The sequence below is a fragment of the Castor canadensis genome, chromosome 7 (genome assembly GCF_047511655.1).
Source record: "Castor canadensis chromosome 7, mCasCan1.hap1v2, whole genome shotgun sequence".
NCBI lineage: Eukaryota > Metazoa > Chordata > Mammalia > Rodentia > Castoridae > Castor > Castor canadensis.
In genome coordinates, this window is record NC_133392.1 from 128,820,112 (window position 1) to 128,847,909 (window position 27,798).

The following is a 27,798-nucleotide window of genomic DNA, read 5'->3' on the forward strand; positions in this document are numbered from 1 at the left end:
GCTGTTTATATTGGTTTAATCCATGTCAAATGTAGTTTACAAAGGGAAAGGACAAGTACCTTTGTATAGAATATACAGACACAGCATCACAGCATGGGGCCCACAGGAAGGGCAGAGACACAACACTTTCCCCTGGGAGCAGCAGCTCTACTCCCAGGAGTGGTTCTCAGCAGAAGAATGGGCAGCCAGGATCACCCTCAGCCAGCCCCAACCTTAGCTTAGGCTTCAGCTTGGGTTCCATTTCCTGCCCCATCCCCAACTCCTTATAAAGAGCCCCATGAGCTAAGACTAAGAAGAGGATCATGTCCCTTGGGGCATGTGCCCCATGTCTGGGAGAAGAAATATACACCACTGAACACTGAGCACATGGGAAAGGGAAGGGACGCCATGGGAGAGGCAGAGGCAAGCACCCCAAGACATGGATGGGCCGAGCCCCCAGCCAGCCCTGAAGGGGGTACTGCTTCCAGGGGTTCTTTAAAAAAGAAGGAAATCATACAACCAAAGGGAAGGAGTGATGGGTGAAGGAGCTGTTCCATTTATACACAACATTGTAAACATACACAGTCTATATTACATGTGCTTCAGTCTGGTGTTTGCATGTCTGTCTGTCCATCTGTCAGTATGGGGGTGGGATATCAGGAGCCTTGCCCCACTACTCCCTACCCCTACCTCCCTGCCCCACCCTGGAAAGAGACCAGAATGGGTATGGTCCCTAAACTTGGTGGGAGCCAGTAGGTAGGGTTGCTCCCCTCTGGCTCCAGAGTCCTGTATATGTGTTTGTGTGTGTGTGTGTGTGTGTGTGTGTGTGTGTGTGTTGTGTGCACATATGTACATGGGGAACCTGTGTGCAAATATGTACAAGAGGAGAGGGTCACTGTCACAGAGGCTGGGGCAGGTGGGGTTGCTCAAGGCAAAGCCTGCCTGGATGGCTAGCTCACAAGTAGATCCTCCGCAGGTCTCCTGGTGCTGTGATAGTATTACACTGAGGACAGAGCTTCTTGGCACCCTGCAGGAAGAAAAAGGGCCTTAGTTAGACACAACATGCCACATGTTTGTGCCTGTGAGCACCCAGGCCTGCAGCCATGTCTCTGCACCATATATATGCTGGGACCTTAGTCCTGTCAGCCAGGCTGGGGATGCATGGGCAGCCTCTGAGCAGGCAGGCAAGCTCCTGTGTTGGGGGGACGCCAGGATCAAACCGCCTGGCCAGCCCCGCAGCGGGAGCCCCGGTAATGAGAACAAGGCTGGGTCCAGCTGTGGCTGCCGCAGCCCTAACGAGATTACACGCGGCCTTTGATCAGGACACAGAGCCCACGTCCGGGCCTTTTATTGCTGTCTCCGGGCGACATTTTAATGGCTGCTCCCAAGCGAAGAACAGGGGCAGGAGCAGAAGGAGCTTAGTAATGGGAGGGGGGAGGGGCAGAGGCACTGGTTCTGCTTACCCACTACCAGCCTCCTCCTGACTTGGGGTCTCACCAATATATGTGATGCAGTGGACCTTCTGGGGGTAGTGGCAGGGGTAAGGGGGAATGCAGTGACCCACAGAGAGGAGAATTTAATAAACCTGTGTTGGTGGCAGCAGGGAGAATGTATTGAACTTGGGGCATAAATATGCTGGCAGTGACTATGTTCTGTGCTCCACTCTTTCTTGCTTCCCCCAAGCAGACACAAGCACAGACATGGACATCTGGGCAATGCCCAAAACAGCCAGCCACCCACTCCCCAGTCTCCATGCCACCTTACCAGGGTTCGCAGCCAGCACTCCTCGCAGTGCACGTGCCAACACTGGATTGACGTTAGGGGCATTGAGTATGAATCCTAGGGAAGAAGTGGGCAGAGGAGTCACTGAGGCAGGCCCACCCTCAGAGAGCCCAGAAACAGGGCAGACCCTCTCCAACCCTCCAGGGGGCACTAAAGCCTGACCAAGAGCACCCCTTGTTTTCCTCCTACTCACCATACAGATGAGGCATTTGTACCGGTCTCCCCGAGATAGCTGCCGTTCAAGCTCCCTGACCCGAGCCTTCAGGGCCTCAAATGTGGTTACAGCCGAATCTTCAGTGATTCTATAAGAGGCAGTGTTGGATAGCAGAGTGGCACCCCCAATGTGAACTTCCAGCCCACACTTACCTAATAATTCTAGAATCACATATACAAACCTCTCTGAGACATCCCCACCTGCTTCTGCCCCAATGTCCTACAACTGCAAACCCCATATTCTAGAACTACTCTTTCTGTTCCTTTACCTTCACCTGATAAATTTCTAAACCATATACGAGAACCATTCTCAATCACTCCGCCTCAGATACCCTTGATTTCCAAAATCTGTCACCTCTTTCCTAATCTCTGGTCCCTCTCTACTACTATCCACCCCTTACTACTAATCTGGTCCTCTTTGTTTCTTCTATGGATCACCCTACTAACCTAAACAAATAGCTTCTCATCTCTATCCCATTCTTCAGCACCTAGAAGAGCTCAAATTCTAAAAACAAAATCTGGTCATTTTTACTTCCAACACTTCAACATCTTTCTCAAGAGTAAAGGTCTACCAAATTCTTCCTTGATCTAGCCCTACCAGGTGCACCTGCCGGCACCCTGACACACAAAATATGCTCCATCCACACAAACTACTTTCATGCTCCCTTGGCCTTACTGCACTTTGCTTCTCTGGATTCTCCTACACCCCAGCTCCCTAGTTCTGTCTCATCATCCAGGCTCCTCCTAGAACTCTTTTTGTGACCCTTCCAGTCAGCACTACCACCTCTTAGGATACCCGGTACTGTACTCCATCCACCCCAGCAGTCTTAACTGCAAAGGTGTTTGTCTCAACATTAGACAGAGTTCCCTGAGGGAAGAATGCTCGCTCACCCAATATTTACTATGGACATAAGCTCCACTTTGGGCAAGTGAGCATGAGTAAATATTTGCTAAATGAAGAGCCAGTCCAACCTCCAATGAATGGGTGAGACATGAGGGGACTGGATGAGTCCCACACCATGCTAGATCCCTTTGCCATAGGCCTGTGTGATGCCCTGGTAGTCCTAAGCCTGTCCAAGCTCTGCACCACAAAGTCCCTACAACTTTTTCAAGATTGCCAGCACTGATCAACAAGGAGTAACTACGAGAATCTCAAGGAACTCCTTCACTTGAAAAACAAATGAACAGCATCTAGGGACGCTCAAAGAAGGAAGATAAATGCTTTCTGGAAGAGCAGACATGATGATACTGGGGATGGATGGGCCTTAGGGAATAATGATAATACTACAAATAAAATTGCTAAAATTTATTAAGAACTTGCTAAATGCCAGCCATTTTACTGAGGGATTAAGTTATTATTTATATCTCACAGAAACCCTGTGAGAAGATTCTAATGTTCCCATTTTTTATATGAAGAAAACTAAAGCACAGAAAAATTAAGTAGCCTGCCCAAGATTCACCCAGATTTGGGGAGACGGGATTCCAATGTGGCAGACTGATTCCATGATCAACTGGTAACTGACTAACCATTACTCCATACCGACAGTGAGGTAAAGGATCTCCAGGCCAAGGGAACAGTAGAAACAAAGACCAAGAGTTCCAAAAGTCCAGTCATGCTGGAAGGCACTAAATAAAGAGACTTGTCTGACAGGACATTAGATGCCACACTCAGGAACTGAAGTTAATTTCATGGGCAATGGGAAGTTGTTGAGGATGCTAGAAGAGAGTTGTGACACAACAGCTAAGAGTTGAAAGACATATTCTATCAGGAAGCAGCGAGTGGACTGATGTAGATGTGAAGGCCTCAGGTGGAACCACAGTAAAGTGTGAGCATGGACAATATGGGGTGGTGGGTCTCCTATCAGCTTAAGGGATACAATCAGTTCAGAAAGTTTGAGCACTCATGGTGATCTGTCAGTGGTTAAAGGGAATATGGGGAGGATAAACATCTGTTTGAGTATTTTTGCTTTGAGACGGGGTCATGTTATATAGCAATCCAGGCTAGTCTTCAAATTGTTATGTATCCCAGGCTAGGCTTGATCCTCCTGCCTTAGCCTCTGGAGTGTGGGGATTACAGATGTGTATCAACATGCCCAGCTGGTGGTAACATTTAATTTATAACAACAAACTTTACTCACTTATCTTTTTCTTTTGGGTGCCAGAGCAATACAGAATGTGACTTCCTAATGGCTGCATCCCTGTATTGGGGATGCTTGCTCTTTGATCCACTACCCCATGGGTCCATAATTCTCTCTGTATTACCTCTCTAGAGATGCTGAGGAGGGCTCTACTTCCAGATCCTTCTGGTATTGCGAGATTCCCTGGAGTTTTACACTCAACCTTCTGGCTCTGGGACACCTTCACTACCTCCGCCCACCTCACAAGCACCCACACACCTGGCTTCTTCCTTGGCATTTCATTCAGTGCTGTATTGCCATCCTTATCTGGATTGCTGGTATATTCTCAACAAGGTTGGGAAAACTATGTTCCTTCTCCAAAGACTATGCTGGGAATTTCAAAGATGGGGAAACTAAGACCTGCTCCATCTCCAGGAACTCCAAGGCTGAAGGGCCAAGATACAGCTCCAGAGCTCACTTACTCTGAATTGTTCAGTACATCCCACCTCTAATCTTTGCTCTGGTGAAATACTTACTCCTCTACCCCCTAATTCTAAGCTACTCCAAGGCATGGGGTAGCCAGATTCCTGTAGGAAGCCAAGGCATCCTGCCTTTCACCTTCCCTGGGGTATGAAATGAACCTAGGACAAGAACCCATACTGTGGAAAAGGAAGACTTAAGTCATACGAACTGAAAGCTCCAATGCTACTAGCAGATCCATACCCAATGGAGATCTTTGCACAGAAGCAAGCAAGTCCCCTACTTATCCCAGAAAGCCCCACCCAGTGGAGCCTGTGCTCACACAGGTGAGACAGAAATGGTGACTTTCCCCAGCCTTAAGTGGGTAGTACCTTCATGGATGGCCACTGGTTCTGGCCCCCACCTCCCCTTCAGGCGCCATCCCTGATTAATGGTCTTGTCTTTCTGATTTATGAGCAGCCCCTCTAGACGAGGGTGGGCACCCCTTACAGCCCCGCCCGCCCCGCTCAGCTGGAGTAGGAGAGAATTATTAAATAAACATCCATACGTCATTCCCCCCCCACAAGCCAGTTGCACCGAACCCATACGGCCTGCTCCGGCGCTGACACAGAGCAGCTGCGGTGATTCATGGGCAGCCGGGCCCTGCGCTGCGGCCCATACATCATGCCAGCAGCACTCGCGGCCCCGGCCGAGATAAACTGATCAACCACAACGGGCTGGAATGAATTTATGACAACACAAAATGGAGGGAAACAAATGGGAGGTGACCCTGGGCCACTGACCCGGCCCTGCAATGGCCTGCAATCCACTCTCCTAGCAGGAGACAAGATGGAACACTGGACCAAGAATGAAGAGGCTGCCTTTTAACCCTAGGCAACCTAGCCTCTAGCTAGAAGGAGGAGGCAGGTCCTGGGAGATAAGCAATGGTCAATGGCAACAGTTCCAGGCAGCACAGACTAGACAATGCCACCTCCTGGGGCCAGAACTGGCCTTGCCTGGGCTTTTGAAAAAGCAGTCGATCCCCAGCCGATAATATAACCTTGTGGCTAGCTGGGATTCAGGCCAGGGGCTACTTGGGTAAAGTATCAGTGGGTCCCTTCTTCCCCTGCTGGAGAACCCTGACCAAAAATTCCTACCAGAAGTATGAGACCCAATGCTCCTGCCTAAAACCCACTGTGAACACCACCCGGGACAAGAAAAATGAAACCAATTTAGCTCCCGATTAAGAAACAGAAACTGGAGATGAATCAAGTGCGCTGGCTGGGCCGGGCAGCTATACATCACATTCCCCGGGTAGAGGCCGCCACAGCAGGCAAACAGGCAAGCAGACTGCTCCTCCCTCCGCCAAGGCTCCCAGGGCCGTAGCCCAGTGATCAATTCACAGAGTCATGCTTAGCACCAGCTGGGCTCCACTGCCGGCTGTGTGCCGGGGCAGCAGGACTGAGTTGCACTCAGGAGGCCAGAAGACCTGGCAACAGGCCTTCCTGCTAGCAAAGGGCCCCCCTCCTGACCAACACACTTACTTCTCGATGTCGCTATTCTTGCATGTCTTCTGCATGGCCTCCTGCTTACTGCTTTCACCATTGCTGGTGGATGGCATCTCTGTAGAGACAGAAGGGCAACTCACACTCTGGGCCAGACTGGGCAGCACAGGTGATGGGTCACCACTATCTAGAGATGCCTTCTTTCCCCAATTACTGTTAATCTGGGTCAGAACTTACCATCACTGGCCCATTTAGAGAACTCAGGTGTGATGCGGGTGCTGGGAGGGCCACCACTATAGAAGAGGAAGGACAAAAAACAAAGTGAGCCCTGAAGGTTGCAGAACAGACCATGAGGGTGGGGACTGAAGCAGAGGATGGAGCCCAGCTTCTGGGCTTTCTATCCCTTCATTCTACCCTCCCGTGCCTGTGCCCACACTTGCTTTAGGACTGCACCCCGGAGTGCCTCTCTCTCCTTGGCTTCACCAGGCTCCTCGCCCGTGCAGGGGATGACATCAGCCTCTGTGTATCTGGCATGGTGGTCAAGGATAATGGAACCTAGGATGCAGTAGGTCATGAGGGCTGAATTCTCAGGAGGGCTCCCCCTGGTCAAAGTTGAGACTAGCCCCAGGGGTGGTATGAGCAAGTAGCAGAGGTGCTAGTTACTTGTTTCTGTTGGCCTGCCCCACCAGCCCCACCATGCCCCATAGAACCCCAAGGATACTGTGGCTTCCCATACTCCAAAGTGTCATCCCCATCCACATCCAAGTCAGCATCACTGTCCGGGTTCTCTTTGCCGCTGCACATGACGAAGCCAGAGCCTGTGGGAAGCAGGGTGTGAGAAAGGCCGGGAACCAAGAAGACTAAGCTAAGGATGTTCTTTCTGCTACTTCTAGGTAGGGATCAAGTTTGGGGTCAGCTAAGGCCCAGATAGAAACTTGGGCCTAGGATATATAGAACAAGATACTTGGGTGTTTCCAACTCTAACATTTCAGTCTCTTCATGCCATACATCTCATCCTTTTTGGCCAGTGTGCGCTGCTCCAGGGGGTCTCTACTCATCAACTGGCCCTTTCACACACTGTTAGGTCCTTAGGAGACACCCTGCCCTAGGCTTCTACCCACCTGTCTTCTAGGTCCAGGAAGAACAGGAAAAGGGCAGAGAAATTCAGGTTCAAAAAGTCACCCCCCAATCATGACCTGGGCCTCTTGATGTCCCATTGTCCAGCCTGACAAGTCAGTCAAAGAGAATAGGCTGGCTAAGGCCAATCAGAGCCAGAGTGGGACCCCCAGCCAGCATCCTGATTTTGGTCGCCAGGTCCTTGCCAGCAAAAACACCAGGCAGCTGTTCAAATATTTGGTGTCTGAAGCGCCTGACATTAATTATTCATTTCTACCTCACGCAGCCCAGATTCCTGGACAAGTGTAGTTATATAGGGATTAGAAAGGGACAGACAAGGGAAGACAGGCATGCACACCTGCTTCTCAAAGTAGTCCATGAAGGCAACCAGGCTGGCTGGCAGGCCAAGAGCCAGGCAGGCTGTTGACCTCCTGAGGTTCATCCGCACAGCCACAGGAAGACTCTTGGCTCATGGGGAGGCATGAGCTACTGAGGCTACACGAGGTCAGCTCTTCTGCCAGGTAACCTCTGACTCCCAGAACCACCCTTCCTGACTACAGAGGTCAGGTACTACAGAGCTGCCTCACACCTCTGCTTCTTCTCAGTGGGTCTCAGACCACACCTCACTAGCTAGTATGGGAGCCCACCAGTGTTGATCAGCAAAGAAATCTTTAAAGGACGTGAGGAAGCAGCTCAGGGTTTACTAGGCAAGCACTCTTACAGCTTGAGCTACTCTACCAGTCCAGAGCAATAGTCTTGTAATGGAGCTTTAAACCTCATCTATGCCTGATCCAGCTTACCATATAGTTCTGACCCTTCTTTTTCCTGCTCAAAAAGCCCTATGGCTCTCCACTACATACACAGCCAATTCCGGGCTCCTCAGGTGGATTGTGATGATCCACATGCATCTATTACTCTGTACTATTTCTGTTTTAACTTAATTCCAGAAGCCCTCATAGAGACTGCTTGCTGTACCCTAGACACATCTTGAAACCTTTGTCTATGCTATTTACTCCATCTGAGATATTCTACATCTTTCAAGCCCTAAAAAAGCACCTTTTTCGTCTCTTCTGCCCCTCCAGTCTCTGGTTTCACAAACTACCCACCCCAGAAGTAAATGGCATCAAGGAAGGTAAAGGGCCTGGATGGTGCTTAGGCCCCACCCTCCCTGACGGTCCTCATTTGCCCTCTACCCATAGGCACCACACACTTGAGGCAGCAGGCAGGTAGCAGCAGGGCCATTAAGCTGAGAAAACACCAAGTTAAAGCTCTGTCTGCTGTTCACGGCCAGGTGTCCTGACAAGCAATTCCCGCCTGTGGGTGAGTGGCACCTCTATAAACCCTGACAGTTTGGGAGACAAACTCCACCATCAATCAGAATGTAACTATCAGGTTCACTTACAGCCTGTACCCCCTGAGCCCTGACAACCCCCCTCTCCCAAGTACACATAGCTCAGAGCTAGCCTTACATCCTCTGTTCAGCCTGGCCCTGCCCTGCCTAGTCCTGCTTGTGAGTAATCAAAAACGAAAACAGAGAATCTTGGCACCACTTCTGAGCCCAGTGTGGCTCCCTTGGGAAAGCAGAGAAAGCAGCAGCCAAAGCTGCCAAGAAGTCCCAACATGTAAAGCAGCCCTGTGGCCTGAAGTTCTTTCCTCTGCAGTCTCACTGCCTGCTCTGCCTACACTAGAACTCATACTCCAGTGGGACCTAGCTATTGCGTCTCCTACATCCTATATACTTTATGCTACATGCCTTTATACCTCTTACTTTCCTCCCTCCTGGTCTATAAAGCAAATCCCTGCTCTGGCAGGTCTGACTCAGATCAACCATGCCTTGTACCACTGATGCCTACGCAGAGTAGGTGTTCTATAAATCCTTGCTGAAAAAGTGCCCTCTTACCTCCAACATTCTTTCACCTCTTACAGAGCGTGTCCTCTGTCTGGCTGGGCATGGAGAAGAGTTTCAGGATCTGGTCCCCCATCTTTCGGGTGCTCACAGTTGTGGATGCGAGCTCCCCAGGTACTTATCCGTAGGGTGTCCCTTCCTTGGTGTCCACCCAAACTCTTTTCTTTTAAATGATACTGAGGTTTGAACTCCGAGACTTTACCTTGAGCCACTCCACCAGCCCTATTTTTGTGAAGGGTTGTTTGAGATAGGGTCTTGCAAACTATTTGCCTGGGCTGGTTTTGAACCACGATCCTCCTGATCTCCGCCTCCTGAGTAGCTAGGATTACAGGCGTGAGCCACCCACACCACCCAAATTCTTATTCAACTCCAAGAGTGCATTTATTACCATGTATTGTCACTGCTGAATGCTACAAGGGTCTCTGAAATCATTGCTGTGATTTTAGCATCACTCAGCATAGCTGGCTAGGCCCACGACAGATATCATACAACATACCCCAGAATATTACCTAAACATTAGCAACACTGCTCTATGAGGTCCTGAGAGCCCTGTAGTAGAAGGAAGGCCAGGAGTGGTAGGTTGGTGACTCACAGAAACCTATCAGGACATAGTCTTCCCTATTAGGCCCTAGCTCCCAACTAGTCTGTGTCCTTTGCTCGTCAAGACAAGAGGGAGAACATGACATGGAAAAGGACTTTCTGCCTCTGGTCTGAGCTGTCTACTCCGACCATGACCCCGTCTCCCAGCTGAAACAGATGTTGGGAACCTCTCCCTACCCTTACAGGTGTTTGTAACAGGCTGCCACCACCAATATCACTCTGGTGCTTGCCCCAGCCTGCTCCAACCTCCTTCCCAGCACATTAAACTTTATTTTCTTAATGAAATGTCACTTGCTGACTTCTGGCAGAATCATAATAAAAAGAAACGGCCATAAAGCCGTTTTATGCAGACAGCACCCCTGCCAGCTTGCCACCCCCCCTCCAGCTTAGGGAGGAAGGATCCACAGTCATTTTATGTTCTCAGCTGCTGGAATATCCCAAGCCAGTACTCAGAGGCAAGATGGCACAGACAGCCCCTTTCCAAGTCTCTGGCTCCTCTTTATGTAGTTCTGGGAACAGGCAAGCTGCCACTCTTGTTTCTGCTATCCAGGGGAAGACCTTGGTCTACAGGACCTTCCAGAGTGTCTCTCAGTCACCAGGGAGGCCCCTTTGTATGTTCTGCCCTAGATGAAGTGACCATAAAAAGTTGGGCTCTCACTCACTAACAAACTAAGTATAATGGTTGATAGCCAGCAGAGTGAGTGCCAGAGTTTCCCAGTCCCAGGTGGGTGGGCAGTACAGATAATCCCTTTTCTTCCAGTGAATACTTGGCAACAGAACGGGAGAGGGTTAAGTGCAGAAATATGTAAGTCTGAATTTTATGAAAATGACCCTTCTTCCACAAACTCATTTCTTCCTGGGTCATTGAGATGGGGGAAAGAAAAATCAGTGTTAATTTAATCAATTGATCAGATGATCGATTGAGAAACTGGAGATGCCCGTTTACTGGGGGCAGTTAGGTCCTGGAACCTGAAACCATGAAAAAAGGAGCCATTGATTTCCTCACCTGCTGCTCCCAACCAAACCTGAGCCCAGGGAGAAAGGAAAGTCTTGAGGCCTTCCAGAGCCCATTCCTCGCCAACAGGGAAAGCAGGGGCAGTAGCTTCCGGGGAGTTTTACACTGGAATTAGTTACAGATGCAGTTACGGTGTCTTGTGTAAACGCCATCGATTGGGGAGCTGACAGTCTAGGGAGCTGCGATGCGGGACAATCAATCGGCCTGCAGTGTCACCTGCCACCTCGCTGAACAGTTGACAATGCAATTATCCAGTGTGGAGGCAGGGAGTTGGCGTGTGTCAAACGCACTTAGCCACTTTCCGGGCCTCCTCGATAACGCGTTTCACTGCCTCACGTCAGGAGAGACACAGAGACAGACGCCTTTTAAAACCATTGATACTTGCTCCTCTGCCTGTACTCCTTCTGTCCCAGCTTAACAATTGTGTTACAAAAGGCGATTAAATTCTGTCCATTGCCATAGGAGTAGAAGAGACCTGGCTCCTTGCCACCTCTCTTCACTCCTTCCAAAAGGCAAAAGTCGTAACTTAAGGTGGTGGGGAGTGAGAAGGCAGCCAACCCTCACCCTCCTTTCCAAGACTTCCTCTTGTAGTGTTCTGTCCCAACAACTGCCAGTGATGGGAACAGGCAGCAGAGCTGCATTCATGGGCATTTTAACATCTGGGGCTCCCCTCTTTTGGGAACCAATATGCCAAAGTAGGCAGCAGTTAGGCCAAGTCCCATGTGCCTGTGCCCTTGGACTCATAACACCTCTTGGCCTCTAGCTCCATAATCTAGTGCTGAAGTTTTATCAACTAATTTCAAAAGAGCTGTGCCAAAGCTGCCCTGAGTGTTCTCTGCATGATTTTTATTCCAGGCTACTTAGAACTAGCAAAAATCTAAGAAAAGGAACTTGAGAAAGATGTAGTTGCTAGGCCAGGAATCTGGCAAGGCAGAACCCTCCACAATCAAATGTCTCAATATCCCATTCTACCTGTTTGATTCAAAGGGGCTTCATGCTGGATTCTAGCAATGCATTCACAGTTTTTTTTTTTTTTTTTCCTTCTGGTGGAACTCAGGGCTTTGTACTTACAAAGCAGGCACTCTACTGCTAGAGTCACACCTCCAGTCTCACATAGGTCTTAAAAGACATAGCTGCAGACACTTTCCACTTCTGGGGCAGCTTCCTCAGAAAGGGCTCCATATCACCACATCACTGCCACTTTCTTTGAAAACCAATCCTATGTCCTTTCTCCAGCCTGTCCCTTCCAGATGATGAGTTCTGGGTTACCCAAATCCAGACAGGTGAACTAATACAGGGGAGGGCCCACAACTCACCACTATAGGTCTCTTCTCCAGGATGTAGAAGCACTGGAGGTAGGAGATAAGAGGAAAAGTGTGCCATGACTCACTGGTCACACATCTCCTTTGCCTAAGGTCTGTATAATTAGCTTCTTCCCTATGATCTGTTTCTGTGGCCTAGAAAGGCCCCTGCTCTGCCCAGGTGGGAGAGAGTATCCTGGAAGGACATCTTTTTCTATTAACTGCCAATCTCTTTCAGGTAAAGCACTAGGCTGTGTCCTGCCTCTATGCAAACATCACTAGCAGTTAGAAAGCCCAGGTTTTGAGTGGACAAGCATCAGCTGAGGCACACAGCCAGAGGTCAGAATGTTACCTAGATACCAAAAATTTTTTCTGATTTGCTTTCTTGAAATCTTTACCTTTTCTTCTTGGCTCTTTAAAAAATGTGATTTCCAGCTGGACCTATCTTCATGTTCTCTTTTCTGTCTGATCCTTCATTTTGTCCTAAAATATCAACTCCAAGTGTTCCCAGCCCAAGATATCCAGGCCTCCCCCTCAGGAACCACAGATCCCCATCTTGAAGGCCTGTTCCCTTCTGCCAAGTGTTTCCACCAAAACTCTTTCTTGTCTACTGCCTCCCACAGCAGATTACACTCAAGGTAACCAAGCTGACCTATCAGACCAGCGGCCAGTGGGCTTGGTAAGAAGTCTTGCTGAGGATGACGAAGGGGCCCTAGTTTGGGAGGAGGGACAGGCAATGATCAGATACAGGAACTTATGTGCAATTCTTCAATTCTTTCATATCTAACAAGGACAGCAATCTCTGTTCTGTCAGCACACACAGCACAGCTTAAATGGGCCTCACAGCTCGCCTGCTCATCCTGCCTCTGCCTTTCTCTCTCTCTGAAGTCGGCTGGGCAGCTTCTTCAGCTGGCGTTATCACTCCCTCTAACCGGTCTTGGCAGGCAATCTAATTCCTCCTGAAAAGGTCACCGCCATTTTAACTGCCTTTCAATCACATTAAGCACGCGCTGCCCGGTTTGCGGCCTGGCCCGCCCGGCGGGCGATCAATGCACTGCACCGACACCAGTCCGCCTGGCGGGGCCACACCCAACCCCCCAAAGAGTTGGGGCCTACTGGTCCTGACCAGGGAGGGTAGGCTGACAGATGGCCAGCTTTTGCAGACAGGGTTTCAGGGGCAGAGACAGTCAGATCAGCCAGGGCCTCCCTTTGATAGCCCCCCCCCACCCACTGAGGAGACTCAGCCTCCTCCGCTCCACTGCGCCCCGCTCTCTGCCTCGTGGCCCCTGCTGATCTTGCTGTAAAACAGCCTTTCAAGTCGGCCTGTCTTTTGACTGAACTAAGCTGTTTAAGCGGCAGCAGCAGCTTCTATCAGGAAAGCTGGAGCAATTCTCTGCAGATAAAGGCACCTCCGGCCCCATTCCCTCTTCAAGTCTCACTCTCATTCTCGCTCTCCAAATCGCTCAAAGAAAAGCCCCCTTTGAACTCTCCTCAGGAATTCTTGAAAGAAACAACCTCACAGTGTAAACACTCAGGGAAAACTGATACCCCCCCCCACCGGGCTGAGAGCCCCTCCCAGGGCTCTGCCAGTGCATCCTAGCACAGAGGAAGACTTCGTCGAATCAGCAGGCTCTGAGTAGCTTGACCCCCTCAAGCCCTGTCTGGTGCCCAGAAGCTATCAGGTCCAGTTCTGAACCAAGAAACACAGCAATGGAAGATGTGAATAGTTGCAGCTGCCAACAGAACTAATCCAGAACAGCATTCTGGAGTTGACCTTGGAGAGACTGAGACCACACACCTGTGTGCTCAATTCCTAGGCTCATGGGCTCTGCTATTCATTCTTCCCAGGGCCTGAGATACACTATAGCTCCAGCACAGGATCAGAGTTCAATGGCAACTAACAGCAGCTCAGGTGCTGCTGAAAATGATGGAAATGGTTTGGTCTAATCCTTCTGATTTGTGTTTTGGCTTATCTTCAGACTTGTGGGTAATGTGAGCGAAATCTACAGGCATAAGATACTATCTGGGCTCTTATCCCCTTCACATAGCCAGTTTAGCACCAAAGAGATCAGTCCTCAGCATAAGCCCAGGTGGCATGGCCCAAAGTAGGCAAGACCCTCTTTCCAGATGCTGTGAGATTCTCCAGGGACCATACATAGTGGTACTCCCAAGGGTGTTGCCCAGAGAACAGGAAGCAGATGGGAAGCAGACTGGCTCCCTTAATGACCACAAGCTGCAGTGCCAGCTGTGCTTATAGAAAGAGGAAAGAGCTGGAGGCCAGGAGGCAAACAGTGACTCCCTTCTCCTGCCCATGGCAGGGGAGTTTAACAAGAGGACACTCACCCTGAGTACTTAACCAATTCTGCTATCTGACCAGGGGTTGGAGGTGGAAACCCATGTTCCCCCAAGGAGCTGGGAGGGCACTACAGATTGGCAGGGCCCTGTAGACTTCTCTGCAGCAATTGGGGAAGAGTCCAAGGGAATCAGGAAGCAGCTGGGCCCAGACCCCTCTTGCTTCAGGGCAGAGGGCACCCAGGGATAAGGGATAGGATCAGAGCTAAAATTAGATTCACCAATGAAGCTGGAGGGAGGTCAAATTTTGCCATAACTCACTCTCCTCTGTAACTGATTTCCCTGACATAGGGCTGAGGAGGAGGAGGAAAATTCAATGTGTTTGCCTGGAAGCCCTCAGGGCCCCCAGTGCTGGAGGTGTACAGCAGGTTGCTGGATTCTCATTTATCAGCCTTAAGAGGGATGGAGTGATAAATGCATAACCGTCCCTTTAATATTTTATGCAGGTGCTAACGCGGCTTGGCTGTCACCTTCAATGCATCACCCGAGGCTGAGAGCCCCCCTCGTCAGTCCTAGCTTGCAGCCTCACAATTCCATTTTCCCACCCAAATACATCTATTTTAATATGCACATCACAGGCAGGCAGCACAGTCACAAAGGAGCCCCACCAGCAGCAGTTTCCACGTGGTAGAATGGATGACAGCCACTAGCTGTGGCCTTGTGGCTCCCACCAGATGGACACTCAGTGGAGGTCTAGCCACCAGAGTGCCACACTGCCCATATGTCAGCTGCTTGTACCTCGGAAGCCACCTTCCAGGAGTGTGGTAGCCCGTATCCGCTTCTGCCCACACCACTCATACTCTTCAAAGCGGTTGCTGTTTTCATGCTCGATATCCACAGCATCATCCTCAGCCATGCAGGAACCTTCCCTCTGTAAAGAGCAGAGCAGAATCATGCAGGGTCTAGGTCATCCTACCTGCTCCCCAGAGCTTGCAAGAAAGGCACAGTCCTAGCCCCTAGCAATGTGCCAGATGGACACCCAGCTCTAGGGTTCCTTTGATGTATTGGGCTCTTCCCAATAATTTTCCACAAGAGCCCAAGGAGGGAGTGAGAGTAAAAGCAAAGGAAGAAGGCAAAGAACAGAGTGGAAGAAGCTGCTGAGACTACATGGAAACCCCAATAACCCAGAGATTTAGGAACAATCAGCAGCTAGTGTCTCAGGGGAAGGAGGTGGGGGGAAGGTGGGTGGCAACAGCCCCTCTACCTTAGAAAGGCAATGCTCCACATGCCTACTCATCTCCTGCTCCGATCCTGCCAGGGGGCGGTTGCACAGGGGACATACCTGCCCTTCATCTTGCTTCCTCCGTTTCATTTTCCCAATCCGAGCTGCACAGAGAAACCAAAAACAAAGTACAGAATAAGCAGTCAGTCACTACAGCTCTGTAGCTCAGAGTCCCAGGGAACCTGACACACCCTGACCTGCTGCCAGCCATTACCCCTCTTGCTCAGTTCTTGATCTGGTCCTCATTTTGCAGCACCTTCCTCTCCTTTGGGGACTAGGCTTTGCCCAGAACACCTGGGAGGAGTCTAGGGCTAGACCAGAGAATGTGGACACAACATGGCTCTGGTCATAGCTGACACAAGCTCAACTCATACTCTCCTTTCTGCAATGCTTAATGAATCCAACAGGCAAAGACACTCCATACCACTAATATCTTCACAGAAGACCAAGACCACAGGCTCTTTATGAGATAGAACTTTAAAGAACATTTCTTGGTTAGAACACAAGGTTCCTCCAGGGGCCTGATCTGGACTGCTACTTTACCCATCAAGTAAAACCCCTTTTAGTCCAGGGCCAAAAGCCCAGAGGTATGGCACCTAGCATGCTTCCTAGGATCACCCTAAGAGGAATTTCCCTGATGTCTACTGGTCCCACTTTATAGAAGACTAAGGCACAGCCATATAGGTATAGTGGGTCTGGGTCAGACCTTGGGCAGCCAGGTCAGAAGGCCCAGGGTACCCTGAGAGAGCAGCTCTTATTGTGCCTACCCAAACCTGTTCCATCATTTCTAATCAGTGCAGAGGGGCTGGCTGGCCCCAGAGGCAGAGGGCTGCCTGCCATGCTGTCCCGCAGGGGGATCAGTTCCAAAGTGCACACTGCAAGCCCACAGCACTGCTAATTAATGCTGAGAGATGCAATCATTTCTAATTAGCTCACTAATCCCTCTCTGCAGCCTTCATGTCACTGAAGCAGGAAGGGGTCAAAACAAGGGACTCTATTCTCTCCCAGAATGCAACAGCAAGATCAGAGATGGCCACTCTGCAATCAGACTGATGGAAGAAGGGAATCTGTCAAGGAGGGTAAAGTTCGCTACTCAAGGGCCATGAAGAACTTTCTTATGGATTCTGACCCTGATGGGAAGCTCATGAATGCAGCAGAGAAGGGAACACAGGTGACAGGTGATATGTTACAATTTAGAGCTTCTACTGTATCTTAGGCTCAGAGCCAGGTATCTTATACAAGAAGGCTCATTAAGGTCTACATCCTGAAGCTAAGGTTGCAGTGCTACTTTTTTTTGTTTGTTTGTTTTGTGGTACTGGGGCTTGAACTCAGGGCCTCATGCTGGATAGGCAGGTGCTCTACCACTTGAGCCACTCCATCAGCCCTTTTCTGTAGTGAGTATTTTTGATATAAGGTCTTGTGAACTATTTGCCTGGGGTGGCTTCAAACTGCAATCCTCTTGATCTCTGCCTCCTCAGTAGCTAGGATTACAGGTGTGAGCCACCAGAGCCCAGCTGCATTTCTACATCTTAACAGCAAAAGAAGTCCAAAGCTTAAAAAAATCAAGGCACTTGTCCAAGTAGCTAACAAGTGGCAAAGGCAAAATAGGAAACCAGGCCTGACTCAATAGCACAGAATGCTCTCCTATACCAAGAGTCCCTCCAACTGAGCAGCATTAACAAGAAAGATCCCAGTGTGTGTGCTAGGGCTCCAATCCCTACATGCTGAGGGTCTAAGGCAAGGAGCTTCTCCAACTCAAGTAGTCTACAAAGACACAAACCAAAAAGAAAGCCACTAGCCCACCGGAACTTACCATGGAATGTGAGAAAAAAACCTTGGTCTGTAACCCAGCTCATCTCTTTAATTTTCCTGTGTTTCTTTTATAGAGTTGTAATTGTACTGGGCCCCTTTGATTTTTGTGGACAAAGATCCCCATCCCTTCGCTTTGGCTGATCTAACTCTTAGAATCTCTGGCTTAAGCAGCCTTGACATTTCAGAGCCAGGCCTAGGATAAAAAAAGGATGCAAGACAGAAAGGCACTGAGCAAGGGACCCTCAGAAATCTAAAAGCTTAGTATGGTACAGTGTGCCAACACAGAGGGTTCTTACCTTTCTGCCTAGAGTCTGAGGGAGTATCTCCCTGGGTAAGAAGGAGGTGAGGACTGATAATGATTTAATAAAAACTCAATGGCAGGTTGCCAGTGGCTCGTAACTACAATTCTAGCTGCTTGGGAGGCTAAGAGTGGGAGGATCACAGTTCAAGGCCAGCCAGGGCAAACAGCTGGGGAGACCCAATCCCCTAAATAACCAGAGCAAAAAAAAAGACTGTAAGTGTGGCTCAAGCACTAGAGCACCTGTTTTGCAAGCACCAAAGCCCAGAGTTTAAACCCTAGTTCCATCAAAAAGGAAAAAGATTCAGTGGCTTAAATAAATGAGTAACTGCCAAACAGGGTGTGATACTGAATATTCTCTTTGTTTAGGAGACCTAGGCCAGCAGATGACCTCTCATAAGTTCTAAAAACCACCCTGATGGTCTGGGCTTCATCTGGAAATTCTCAGATAAGCAAGGTAGGTTTGGTTTTTCTCTTGCTATTCTTCTTCTAAGTCCTGAACTAAGGCAATTACAGTGTCGTAGTGAGTTTTGTTCTCTACCTAAGGCTACTTCTGAGTTGGAAGAATCAAAGCATTTGCAAAGAATAGGCTTAGTATGGTTGGAGATGCATGAGCTTTGGAGGTAAACAAGTTTCAGTTCAATGGTGGCTCAGCTACCTCCCAGCTATGTGATTTTAAACAAATAACTTTCATTTTTCAGAGACTCAGTTTCCTAATTTGCAAAGCATGTGTAATACTTCCCTTCCAGAGGTCTTGGGTGCTTAACATGGTGCCAGCCCCTAATGAATGCTCTCCTTCTTCCAGACTAGGGCTGAGCCTGGCAGCAGCAACCAAGTGGTAAGAGCTTGAAATCTTGAATGCCCATGGTCTCCTCACTTACCAGCTAGCCCAGAGACCCTAAGCCCCTTATAGTCCACCCACACACACACCACACCCTGGTCAGCACAAAAAGCGCGGACCCTTCAATTGTGTTCAGCAAACAGGAATGCTCCAGAGGTTTGAATCCAAAAGGGGGGCCGCCAGGTAGTGCATACACGGCCTGCTTTCAGAGAAGGCCTCTAAGAGCTTTCGAGCCCACGCTGATCACCTTTGTGAAATGTGGGCCGACTGATAACTCAAAGAGCCCTAGGATGAGTTAGTTCCTGTTGCCGTGGGAACTCCAGATCTCACTGCATTGTCAAGTCTCAGCAGAGAGGCTGTATTCACACTACCGGGCACTGATTAAAAACTAGAAGAAAAACATTCTCAGCGCCCTGCCGGCTTGTATAGTGAGGTCCCAGCAGTTTGCAAATTCAAAGCTGAGCTCTCGACTGGAATTATGTAGCTTGTTTCTCATTCTCCAACACTTATTGCCCTCCCAGGGTTCTTCAGAGCCTTTAAAAAGGCTTGGGCAATAGCTGGGGACCAAAACCTCCATTAGACAGACGGGGAAACTGAGGGCGGCAGCCTTGGTTTGCACATATTCAGGCGCTGTGACGGCGAAGAAACCACTGGGCCCAAATGTCGGAGACCAGGCAAGGCAGGAGCTGCGGGCAGAGAGGGAGGGAGGAGGCCGGGGGTGGGGCGGAGGGAGGGGCCGGACAGGACTCACCATTCAGTCGGGTCTGCCGGTTGGCTCGCACTCGCAGGAAGGTCTGTGAAAAACCCCGACAGATGGGGAAAAAAAAAAAAAAGAGAGAGAGAGACAAGAGAACGTCAGGCGCCGCCAGGAGTCCTGTCCCCCCAGCCCAGCCCCCGACCCTTTTCCAAGCCTGCCCCGCCCTAAACAACCCGTAAACAAACCTACTTCCTCCCTCCCGCCGGCCCCCCTGCTCCGCCGGCCGCTCCGGGCCCTCGGCATAGCCGCCGGGGCTACTCTAACAGGACTCCGTGGCCGCCGCGCGGTGCCGCCCCAGCCCCGGCCTCCGGCGCTCTGGGTCCCACGGCCGCCCGGCCGGCGAGGGCGGCGATGCGGGCGGATTCTCCCCGGCTGCCCGGCGGCGGCGGCACCTCAGCTCCCAGCAGCGGCGGCGGCCATGTTGGCCTGATCACGTGATCCGCCGGCGTCGCGCGCTGGGGGTGAAAGTTCACGATGGGGGGGCGGACGGACTGGGACTAGTAAGCGGCCGCTAGCACTCTTGTAGTTACTGGCTGGGGCCATCCTCCTACCCCCGCGTGCCTTAAGACCGCCCCTTAACTGTGCCCACCCCTACTTTAGCGACTGCGAGGTCCTTGCCCTGGGCCCAAGCTCCCTCCCACTGAGGCTCTCCTTCCGCCCCAGAGCTCGGCCCGGCTCCCGCTTCCTGCGCCACTGTCCCCGGGCAGCGACCCGGAAGGGGAGTTTTGTTGGCGAGGAGGCGTCGGAATTCTCGATCGTCCGCCGGCCATCCCGCTGCAAGTTTCCAACAGTCGCATTCTTAGCCCTCAGTCCATCACAGTCCTGTTGTTAGAGGATTCCCAACATTTCTGTGTCTGCCGGACACCCTGGAGCTCCCACAGGCATTTGCGTGACTGCCAACGACGACCTCAACACCCCCCCAACAGGTGCTTTCCTCCTGGGTTCGCAGTTCATAAAGGATGCCACCATTTACTTAGGTGTTTCCCCATTGTTAACTTGAGAGTCGTCCTTGATCCCACCCTCTCATTCATTTCTCACACCCAATCCTTAAATTCTCTTCTCCGCCTCTTTTGAATCTCCTACTCATCCTTGCAGGCCTAACGGAAAAATAGTTTTCCTTTCCATAAGAATACATCCAACTCTACCTTAATTATAGCTTGTATAATTTTTATTGGTGGGCTGACCACTCCAGGGTTGGGGCCACGCATGAGTCATTTGGGTGAACCCACATCCCATCATGGCTCTTGACATAGACAAGATATCCTTCAGTGTTTCTTCAATGGCTATGCCTACCTTGGTTGTGACTACTATAGTTCATAATCTTATTAACTGTCTCAATTTGCAGCTGCCTCCCAGCTCATCTGTTGGTCTCCAGTTTCTCTCCTTGCAACCCATCCTCCACACTTCACCCATGATCTTTCTTTATGCAAAATTAATCATTTCCCCTTTATTTTTTTAATTTTTACTTAATTCATATGTGCATCATTTCCCCTTTAAATCTGCCAGTGGTTTTCCACCTAGAAGATCTGCAAGTGACATACACCCTGCTCTGCCCTGTTTGCTTCTCCATTCCCTTCTACCTCATCTACTCCCTTCCTTTACACTCCTGACACTCAACTTTTCAGAGCTCTTTGACCACTCCATGCTATGGATTCCGGGTCAGAATCTCCACGTTCCCCGGTATCTTCTGCTTGGCTAACTATTCATCCTTCAGGATTCCACAAGGCTTTGTCATTCCCCTCTGCCCCCCATGCTGGGTTTGTTGCTTCCTCTGAGTTTTCACAATTTATTTTCATTGTTTATTTATATTATCTGTACTCTTTACGTGGGAAGTAGGTCATTTCTATCCAGTCACCCAGCATAGGGTCAGGCAAGAAGGAGATACAGTAGGGGCAAGTGAGGGAAGCCATGAGTCAGTGCAGAGCTTGGAAATTGCTATAGTTTGGATCTGAAATGTGTCTTAAAGGCCCATGTGATAAAGGTTCGTTTGGTGCTGTTGAGAGTGGTGGAATCTTTAAGAGGTGGGGCCTAGTTCGAGGTTTTCTGGTTTTGGGGGGGGCATGCCCTTAAAGGGGATTGTGGGATTTCAATCCCTTGCTTTCTAGGCATGAGGTGAGCAGGTTTGCTCAGCCATGCTCTCCTGCCATGATGTGGCACCACAGGTCAAGAGCAATGGGGCCAATCAGTCATAGACTTAAACATCTAAAACTGTGAGCCAAAATAAATGTTTTCTCTTAATAAGTTGGTCACCTATTTGTTACAGTAATGGGAATCTGACTAACTCAGAAAAAATCTAGGATTAGGGTCACAACCGAAATTCAAATTTTGACTCAATTTTTCATAACTTCCATGTTATATATGAGAAGGGAGGTCACTTTCCTTTTCTAGGCCTGTTTCCTTAGTAATGAATTGGGGGCAATGACTCCTACCTTGTGAGGGTAAAGTAACATAATGGTTGAGTGGGTCAGGTACTCAGCAGGGGCAAAGTAAACCAGAAAACAGTACCCTCTGCTTTTAAGGTCTAGTTCAATGATTTTTTTTTTTTTAATCTGAGTAACCACTACTGGCCAGACATGGTGTAAAGAGCAGGGAATACCTGGCTAGTTACTGAGTTACTTTCCAGCTTCAGCTCCTAATCCCCTTTCTAACAGTACATCCTTGAAGTGTTTAGTATTAAATCAGTGAGCATTCTTCTTACCAACAAAACTGAACTGCTAACAGCCCAATACATCATTCCATGTTATACTGCAATGCCCTTTGCACATAGAATTGCCTTTATCTGAGATCCCTTTCTTCCTTCTTCAAATGAACTCCTACTCGTTCTCTGAAATCCTGTTTGGTCATTACCTCCTTTGTAAAGCTTGCTCTGATTTTCCCTTCCACTGTGCTATCTTAGAAACTTATTTATATCCTTCTTATAGCACTTAAAACACTGGGCCATAATGATCTATTTGCAAATCTAGTCCCTTGAGGGCAAGGACACTGGGCTTAGCATGAGTGGTACTAGCTAAACGTTTGACTAAAGGAAGGATAAGACAAGGTCTTTGCCTTGGAGGAACTCCAAGTCTAGTGAAGAGTCAGATTCATTGTGATAGATTAAATATGGCCACAGTTCTTTGCAGCTTCTCAAGAACTGCATTTCCTCATCCCTTGGTTAAGGCTAGCTTTGTGTCTTGCTTTGCCCAATAGAAAGTGGTGGAAATCATGGGTATGAATTCCAGATTCTAGTTTCAAGAAGCTTTTCAGTTTTGGCCTTTACTCTCTTGGTAGGACATTACTCAGAGACTGCTAAGTGAAAAAACTGAGAGGCCATGTGGAAGACAGCCAGGGTACTCCAACTTCCCAGGCATATAGGGAAGCCATTTTGGACTTCTAGTCCACTCAGTCTTTTTTTTTTTTTTTTTTTTCAGTACTGGGGCTTGAACTCAGGGCCTTCACCTTGAGCCACTCCACCAGCCCTATTTTTTGTGAAGGGTTTTTCAAGATAGGGTCGCTGGAACTACTTGCCCAGGCTGGCTTCGAACCTCGATCCTTCTGATCTCAGCCTCCTGAGTAGCTAGGATTATAGGCATGAGTCACCGGCACCCAGCTTAGTCCAGCCTGTCTTTATCAGAATGAGCTGTATAAATGAGGGAATGCCTTCCCAATCAACCCACAGAATTGTAAGAAATGCTAACTTGGTTAAGACAACAAATTTTGGAATGGTTTGTTATGTATCAGTAGATAACGGAAGCCTACCTAAGCAGGTGATCATAATGTAGAGTAGGGGGTAATAACAGAGACACAGAAGGATCATGAGATAGCTAGCCAGCGCTGGTGCCTCACGCCTGTTATCCTAGGCAGAGAATGGGAGGATCACGGTTTAAAGCCAGCCCAGGCAAATAGTTGAAGAGACCCTACCTTGAAAAATCCATCACTAAAAAGGAGATGGTATTTGGGCAGGATGTTGAATAAATAGAAATTTGATGTAATAAAGTAAAATAGTGCTCTTTTAGTAGCAGTTTTATAAAGATAAGGAGACAAAAAAAGAAGGCATATCTAGGGAGTGGTAGCATTACTTTAGTGAGCATAGTCCATGGCATTTGTAGAAGGCAGTATCAGGAATGCAAGGTGGAAGTACAGATTGAATCTAAATCACTGAAGGCCTTGGTGCCAGGCAAAAGAGCTTAAACTTTATCTTAGAGGAAGTTACCTAATTTGTGTTGTCCCTGAGGAGTATATTTAAGAGTCTAGAACAGGTCTAGGTCTTAACCTGGGCTCCAGAGACCTTCAAGGGGCATTTGAATTGGCTCTAGAGGTTTTCTCCCGAAGTGAGTTGTACATAAACCACTGCATGGGAATGTGTAGTGTAGGTGCATATGGCTATGTATGTAGTCGTATGTGTTATCTTTTAGGTAAGAGGCTTTCCTCATATTTTCACAGAGAATGAAAGACACATTTCAAGAATAGGAATGGGGGTCAGGGAGTAGAGACAGTTTCTCCTGATGGTTCCCCTTTTCCTGGGTCAGCAGGTGATGAGGCTGATGCTGCGAATGAAGTGAAGAGGACAGGCCATTGAAGGCTGGTCTCTACCTATCCTTTTGATTGGAACTCTCTGGGACAGAGCCTTGTCTTCCTCTCAGACTAGAGTTTGATCAGTTTTTCCACCTTGAATCAGGTTGTCTGGATCAAGGTACTGTCTCCAAGGGGCTGACTGGGCAGTCTTTCTCAAAACAGGGTCCATGAGAACAGGGAATCTATCCCAGCGCTGGCACTTTGGGCTATGCAGTTTGAGTCCCATACAAAGGCATCTATGGGGGAGGTGCCAGCAGAGGCTGGTGTGCAGCCCACACTTGGCATTCTACTCCCTAGACTCTGCACCCTGATGCCAGACTGTGTCAACTGGGAGGAAAAGGTGCCTGAGAGCACACCTTTCTCTAGTTCCAACCAAGGCCTCTGTGTGCCAGTGGGGACCCTGGCTCTCTACCCAGCTTATTAGTCCCTGCTGTTCTGCCTTTCTACATTAGATCAGGGCTGTTTTTCCCATTTCACAGTGGGGCTCTCTAGAAGCCCTGTTGCCCTTTAAACAAATGTTCCTTGGAGCAGGACCTTGTTTTCTTCCATCTGAGGGGGATTCCTAAGGCATGGCTCTTCTATTCAGACTAAGGCTTCTGAGGGAAGTTCTTTCTCCTTCCTACCTCAATAAGGCCCATCTTTAGCTATGTTGGTACTCTTTGGCTCCCTTCCTGCTCTGATCTTTAAGGACTGTGTGACACTTATAGGCAATGTCTGCCTGTTTCTCTTTCTGGCCTGATACCAAGGTTTGCCAGCACTGAATGGTTACTTGCCCAAGAGAACCCACTTTTGAAGTTTGAAATCTTCAGTGATTCTGAGCTATTTCTGGGTCCTTCATAAAACAAAACCCCAAAGGATACTTACTGATGCTTCAGAGGATAGAATGCTTCAGAGGTGCTCAGAGCCCAGAGAAACTTGGCATTTATCTCACCCTAAAATCCATTTATTTAATAAGGCCCTTTCCCTAATTCCTGGGCCTTCTGAGTTCACTCTGAGACACAGAGGGAACTGTAGTTCAGGCTTTGGCCTCCCAAGAGAAGAGGGGTTAGCACCATGCATAGCCTTGAAGCTCTTACCCAGGTGAGCTTACTTCTACCTGCCACACTGTCCTCACCTGGTATCTGTCTGAGTGATGCAGGTCGTCAGTGGCAGATGAGTGTGGTGATGCTGTTGGAGACTCTCCTTCCCTCTTAATGGAAGCAGACAACAGGAGGGACTGAAAGAAGAAAAAGGACATGTGCACCAGACCAAATGAGACCTAAATGAGTCCCCTGGAGTTCCCAGTCCCATTATGGAGCTTATGGGAGTGAGGCAGAGAAAAGGACGGCAGAGGGACAGAAGGCAATTCTTGAGATTTTGAAGGCATTGGGTCAAGCTTGGGAGTGTGGTTGTGGGAGAGGATGGTTGATTTTAGGGCTAGGTGTAGACCCCCTTCCAAGGGGATCTAGTCCTCTTCCTCCACTGCTTCAGCTAATCTCTGCCCAGTGGGGAGGGACTCCCAGCCTACTCCCAGTAGGCTGACTTATATACAAGCTTTGTATATAAGTCCCTTCACTGGGACCCCTGTGAAGGGTTGGGGGTAAAGCCACATACGTGCCACCCTGCCTGCCCCTGATACAGGCTGATGGCAGCCCTGCTGTGGAGACAGTAAATTAAATAGTATGTATGAGTTTCCCACATGCAGCTAGGGATGTACGCTAGGTCCATTTATCCCTGTGCCGTGGCAATGACCCCAGCAAAAACCCCAGCAAAACTAATCCCCCCATGTCAATCCTACACGGCCTCTTCTACATACGCCTGCAGCCTAGATTAATAAACTGTCTACTTTAAATTGTGTGCGAGCACCACAATTCTAAATACCACATGGCACGTTCAGCCTGAGAGCCGGCTCTTGCCAAGGCCTGTTCAGCTGCAAACGGAGGCCCAGAGGCCTGAAAGCAATCCATACTTCCTCCCCCCACCTTCTCCAGCCTGCACAGCTCTGAGCCGGAAGCACACAATTCCCTAGGAGTCCTCCCCAGCCTAGAAAACCATGCCAAATCGCCAGTGACAGCCCAAAGAAAGCAATTTGGGAAAGATGGAGCAGCCATTTATCCTTCATCTCCGACTGAGCCTTAGGATGTGACCCGCATGCAGTGACCATGCTGCACATCCTTAGGCAAGGGCCCTAGGAAGAGAAGAAGCAGCTCCCTGACTTGCCAACAGCACAGGAGCTGGAAGAGGGAAAAGGCTGCAAAGGGCCTGGGGTGGGATTCCCTGAAACTGGAAACTCCTTCCTCACTACTCAAGCCCAATGGGAGGCCTGTGGGTGATTCAGTCTCAGCCCAGAAAGAAGGCACTATCAGATTATCAGGCAGTGTCCTTTTCTGGTCCCAAGGAGGGGGAACAAGATAGGGCCCCCAACCATCATGAGAAAGCTCATGCTTGTGTTCCTTTTTCTCCCCCTACCCCTTCTCTCTAGGTTAGAAGCCCTGAGAGGCCTCAGAATTACACCTGGGGCAAGCAGAATAAAAAAAGGTCACTGCCGCTTTTTAAACATGGACCAAAAAGCAGTAAAATGTGTTTTGAAAAAAAAAAATCCTGGCATTAAATCATGACTTTTTGCCTGGCTCTTCGCCTCATTAAAAGTGGCCTTTTGGAAGGTAAAATTATCATTGTAAGCGATAAGATCTTTAAGAAAATAATTCACGGCTTCTTCACCCTTTAATATGATAGCCGCCACCGGCTAATTTTTTTCTTAATGGCAACAAGGCCATCAATCTTGTCTAAGGCCCCCTCGCCCTCTCCTCCTCCTCCTCCCTCCCTCCCTCCTTCTTCCTGTTCTCTCAGTCTCTTGCTTTAACCTTCTACCTCCGGTCTTTTCTTCCCATGACCTGCTTCCCTAAAGCTGAGGCCAAGGATAGGCCAGGAACTGTTCAGTTTGGGGGTATGAGTATGTACATGGAAGCAGGCGAGCATGTGTCCCTTCTTGCATCTGGTAATCAATATGCCTATGTCTGTGGCTGCAAGAATGAGTATGTGTTTAAGACTTTCTGGGTGTGATTCTGACCTGTGGGTCTGGTCATGGGGAGGACAAATACTGCATCTTAGCATGTCCTTAGCATACAGCTCTCTCTCTTTCCAGTACCCAGCCCTGCCAGCCATGCTCAGGTGTCAAACATCACTAGTTGTAGGAGTGGACCTGGAAGCAAAGTGTGGTCACCTTCCTTAACCTCACTATTAAATGCTGTAGGCAGGTCCAAGCTCAGCCAGTGTGGCGCCCTACCTCTTCCAGTCCACAGCTATATGGCTCCCCCTACCTTTTCTCTTTAGGGCAGGGAGGACTTTGCTTCTTCTGCCAGGGCCTGCATCAATACAAGGCTGGACTGGGTGCTCTGTTCCTCCTCTCCTAGCTAACCCACGCTGAACAACTTCTTGAAAGAGGGTGCGAAGTCCACCTGTACCCTTTTTAAAAGCCTGCAGTATAGTAGGGCCAGATATCACTGTGGAGGTCACACTCACTGGCTCTTTTTAACCCTTCTAAGTATAATGGGCTGGCCCCTTCACAGCCTTTCCCTATCAGACTGCTGGCCAATCATAGGTTTTCTCCTTAGGATCCTGGGAGACCATGTTTTCCTGTGACCCTCCTAACTCACTGTCCCTTTCTTAGCCTCCTGAACTGCATCTGACTGGAAGTACAGGAGTCCCTGAGAATCTCTTCTTGGCATTTGCTCTCATCTCCCCATGCACTCTCCCTCACTGGATTTATCCATCCCTCATAACATGCACTAGGGGGTGTATTGTGAGAACTTATGAGAAAGGGGGCAGCCTTACATAGAAAGGAGGAGCAGGGAATGCTCAGCAAGTGAGAGTTTTTTAGTTTTCCTCTCCAGGTCTCCATCCCCTTAAAATCATCACTTTTGGGGAAGCAGTACCATCTGCCTCTGTGCCTACCTATGGAGAGCTGTTGATACAAATTATGTGACTATG

At 49.2% G+C, this 27,798-nt stretch overlaps 1 protein-coding gene and 1 long non-coding RNA gene across 7 annotated transcripts in view; one reads left to right on the top strand and one right to left on the bottom strand.

The window, feature by feature from the left end:
- Positions 1-2: 2 nt before the first annotated feature.
- Positions 3-27,798, bottom strand: part of Rnf220 (ring finger protein 220) — a 221,328-nt gene continuing 193,532 nt past the window's right edge. For 2 of the 6 annotated variants that reach the window (XM_074080314.1, XM_074080315.1), the window contains exons 5-15: positions 24,944-25,045; positions 19,270-19,312; positions 15,550-15,671; positions 15,084-15,216; positions 6,777-6,873; positions 6,496-6,582; positions 6,293-6,348; positions 6,095-6,173; positions 1,955-2,063; positions 1,744-1,818; positions 3-1,006 (exon numbers count right to left, since the gene is read on the bottom strand). In XM_074080314.1, coding sequence (XP_073936415.1) covers positions 935-1,006; positions 1,744-1,818; positions 1,955-2,063; positions 6,095-6,173; positions 6,293-6,348; positions 6,496-6,582; positions 6,777-6,873; positions 15,084-15,216; positions 15,550-15,671; positions 19,270-19,312; positions 24,944-25,045 — 975 coding nt within the window. In that variant the 3' untranslated portion in view covers positions 3-934. Of the gene's footprint in view, positions 1,007-1,743; positions 1,819-1,954; positions 2,064-6,094; positions 6,174-6,292; positions 6,349-6,495; positions 6,583-6,776; positions 6,874-15,083; positions 15,217-15,549; positions 15,672-19,269; positions 19,313-19,460; positions 19,667-24,943; positions 25,046-27,798 lie in introns of those variants that run through there. The other 4 variants (XM_074080316.1, XM_020183434.2, XM_020183433.2 and 1 more) reach the window with 4 other exon arrangements.
- Positions 8,101-27,798, top strand: part of LOC141424957 (uncharacterized) — a 175,936-nt gene continuing 156,238 nt past the window's right edge. The window contains exons 1-3 of the long non-coding RNA XR_012449932.1: positions 8,101-9,191; positions 16,520-16,738; positions 18,047-18,134. This is a non-coding gene — a long non-coding RNA (uncharacterized lncRNA). The remainder of the gene's footprint in view (positions 9,192-16,519; positions 16,739-18,046; positions 18,135-27,798) is intronic.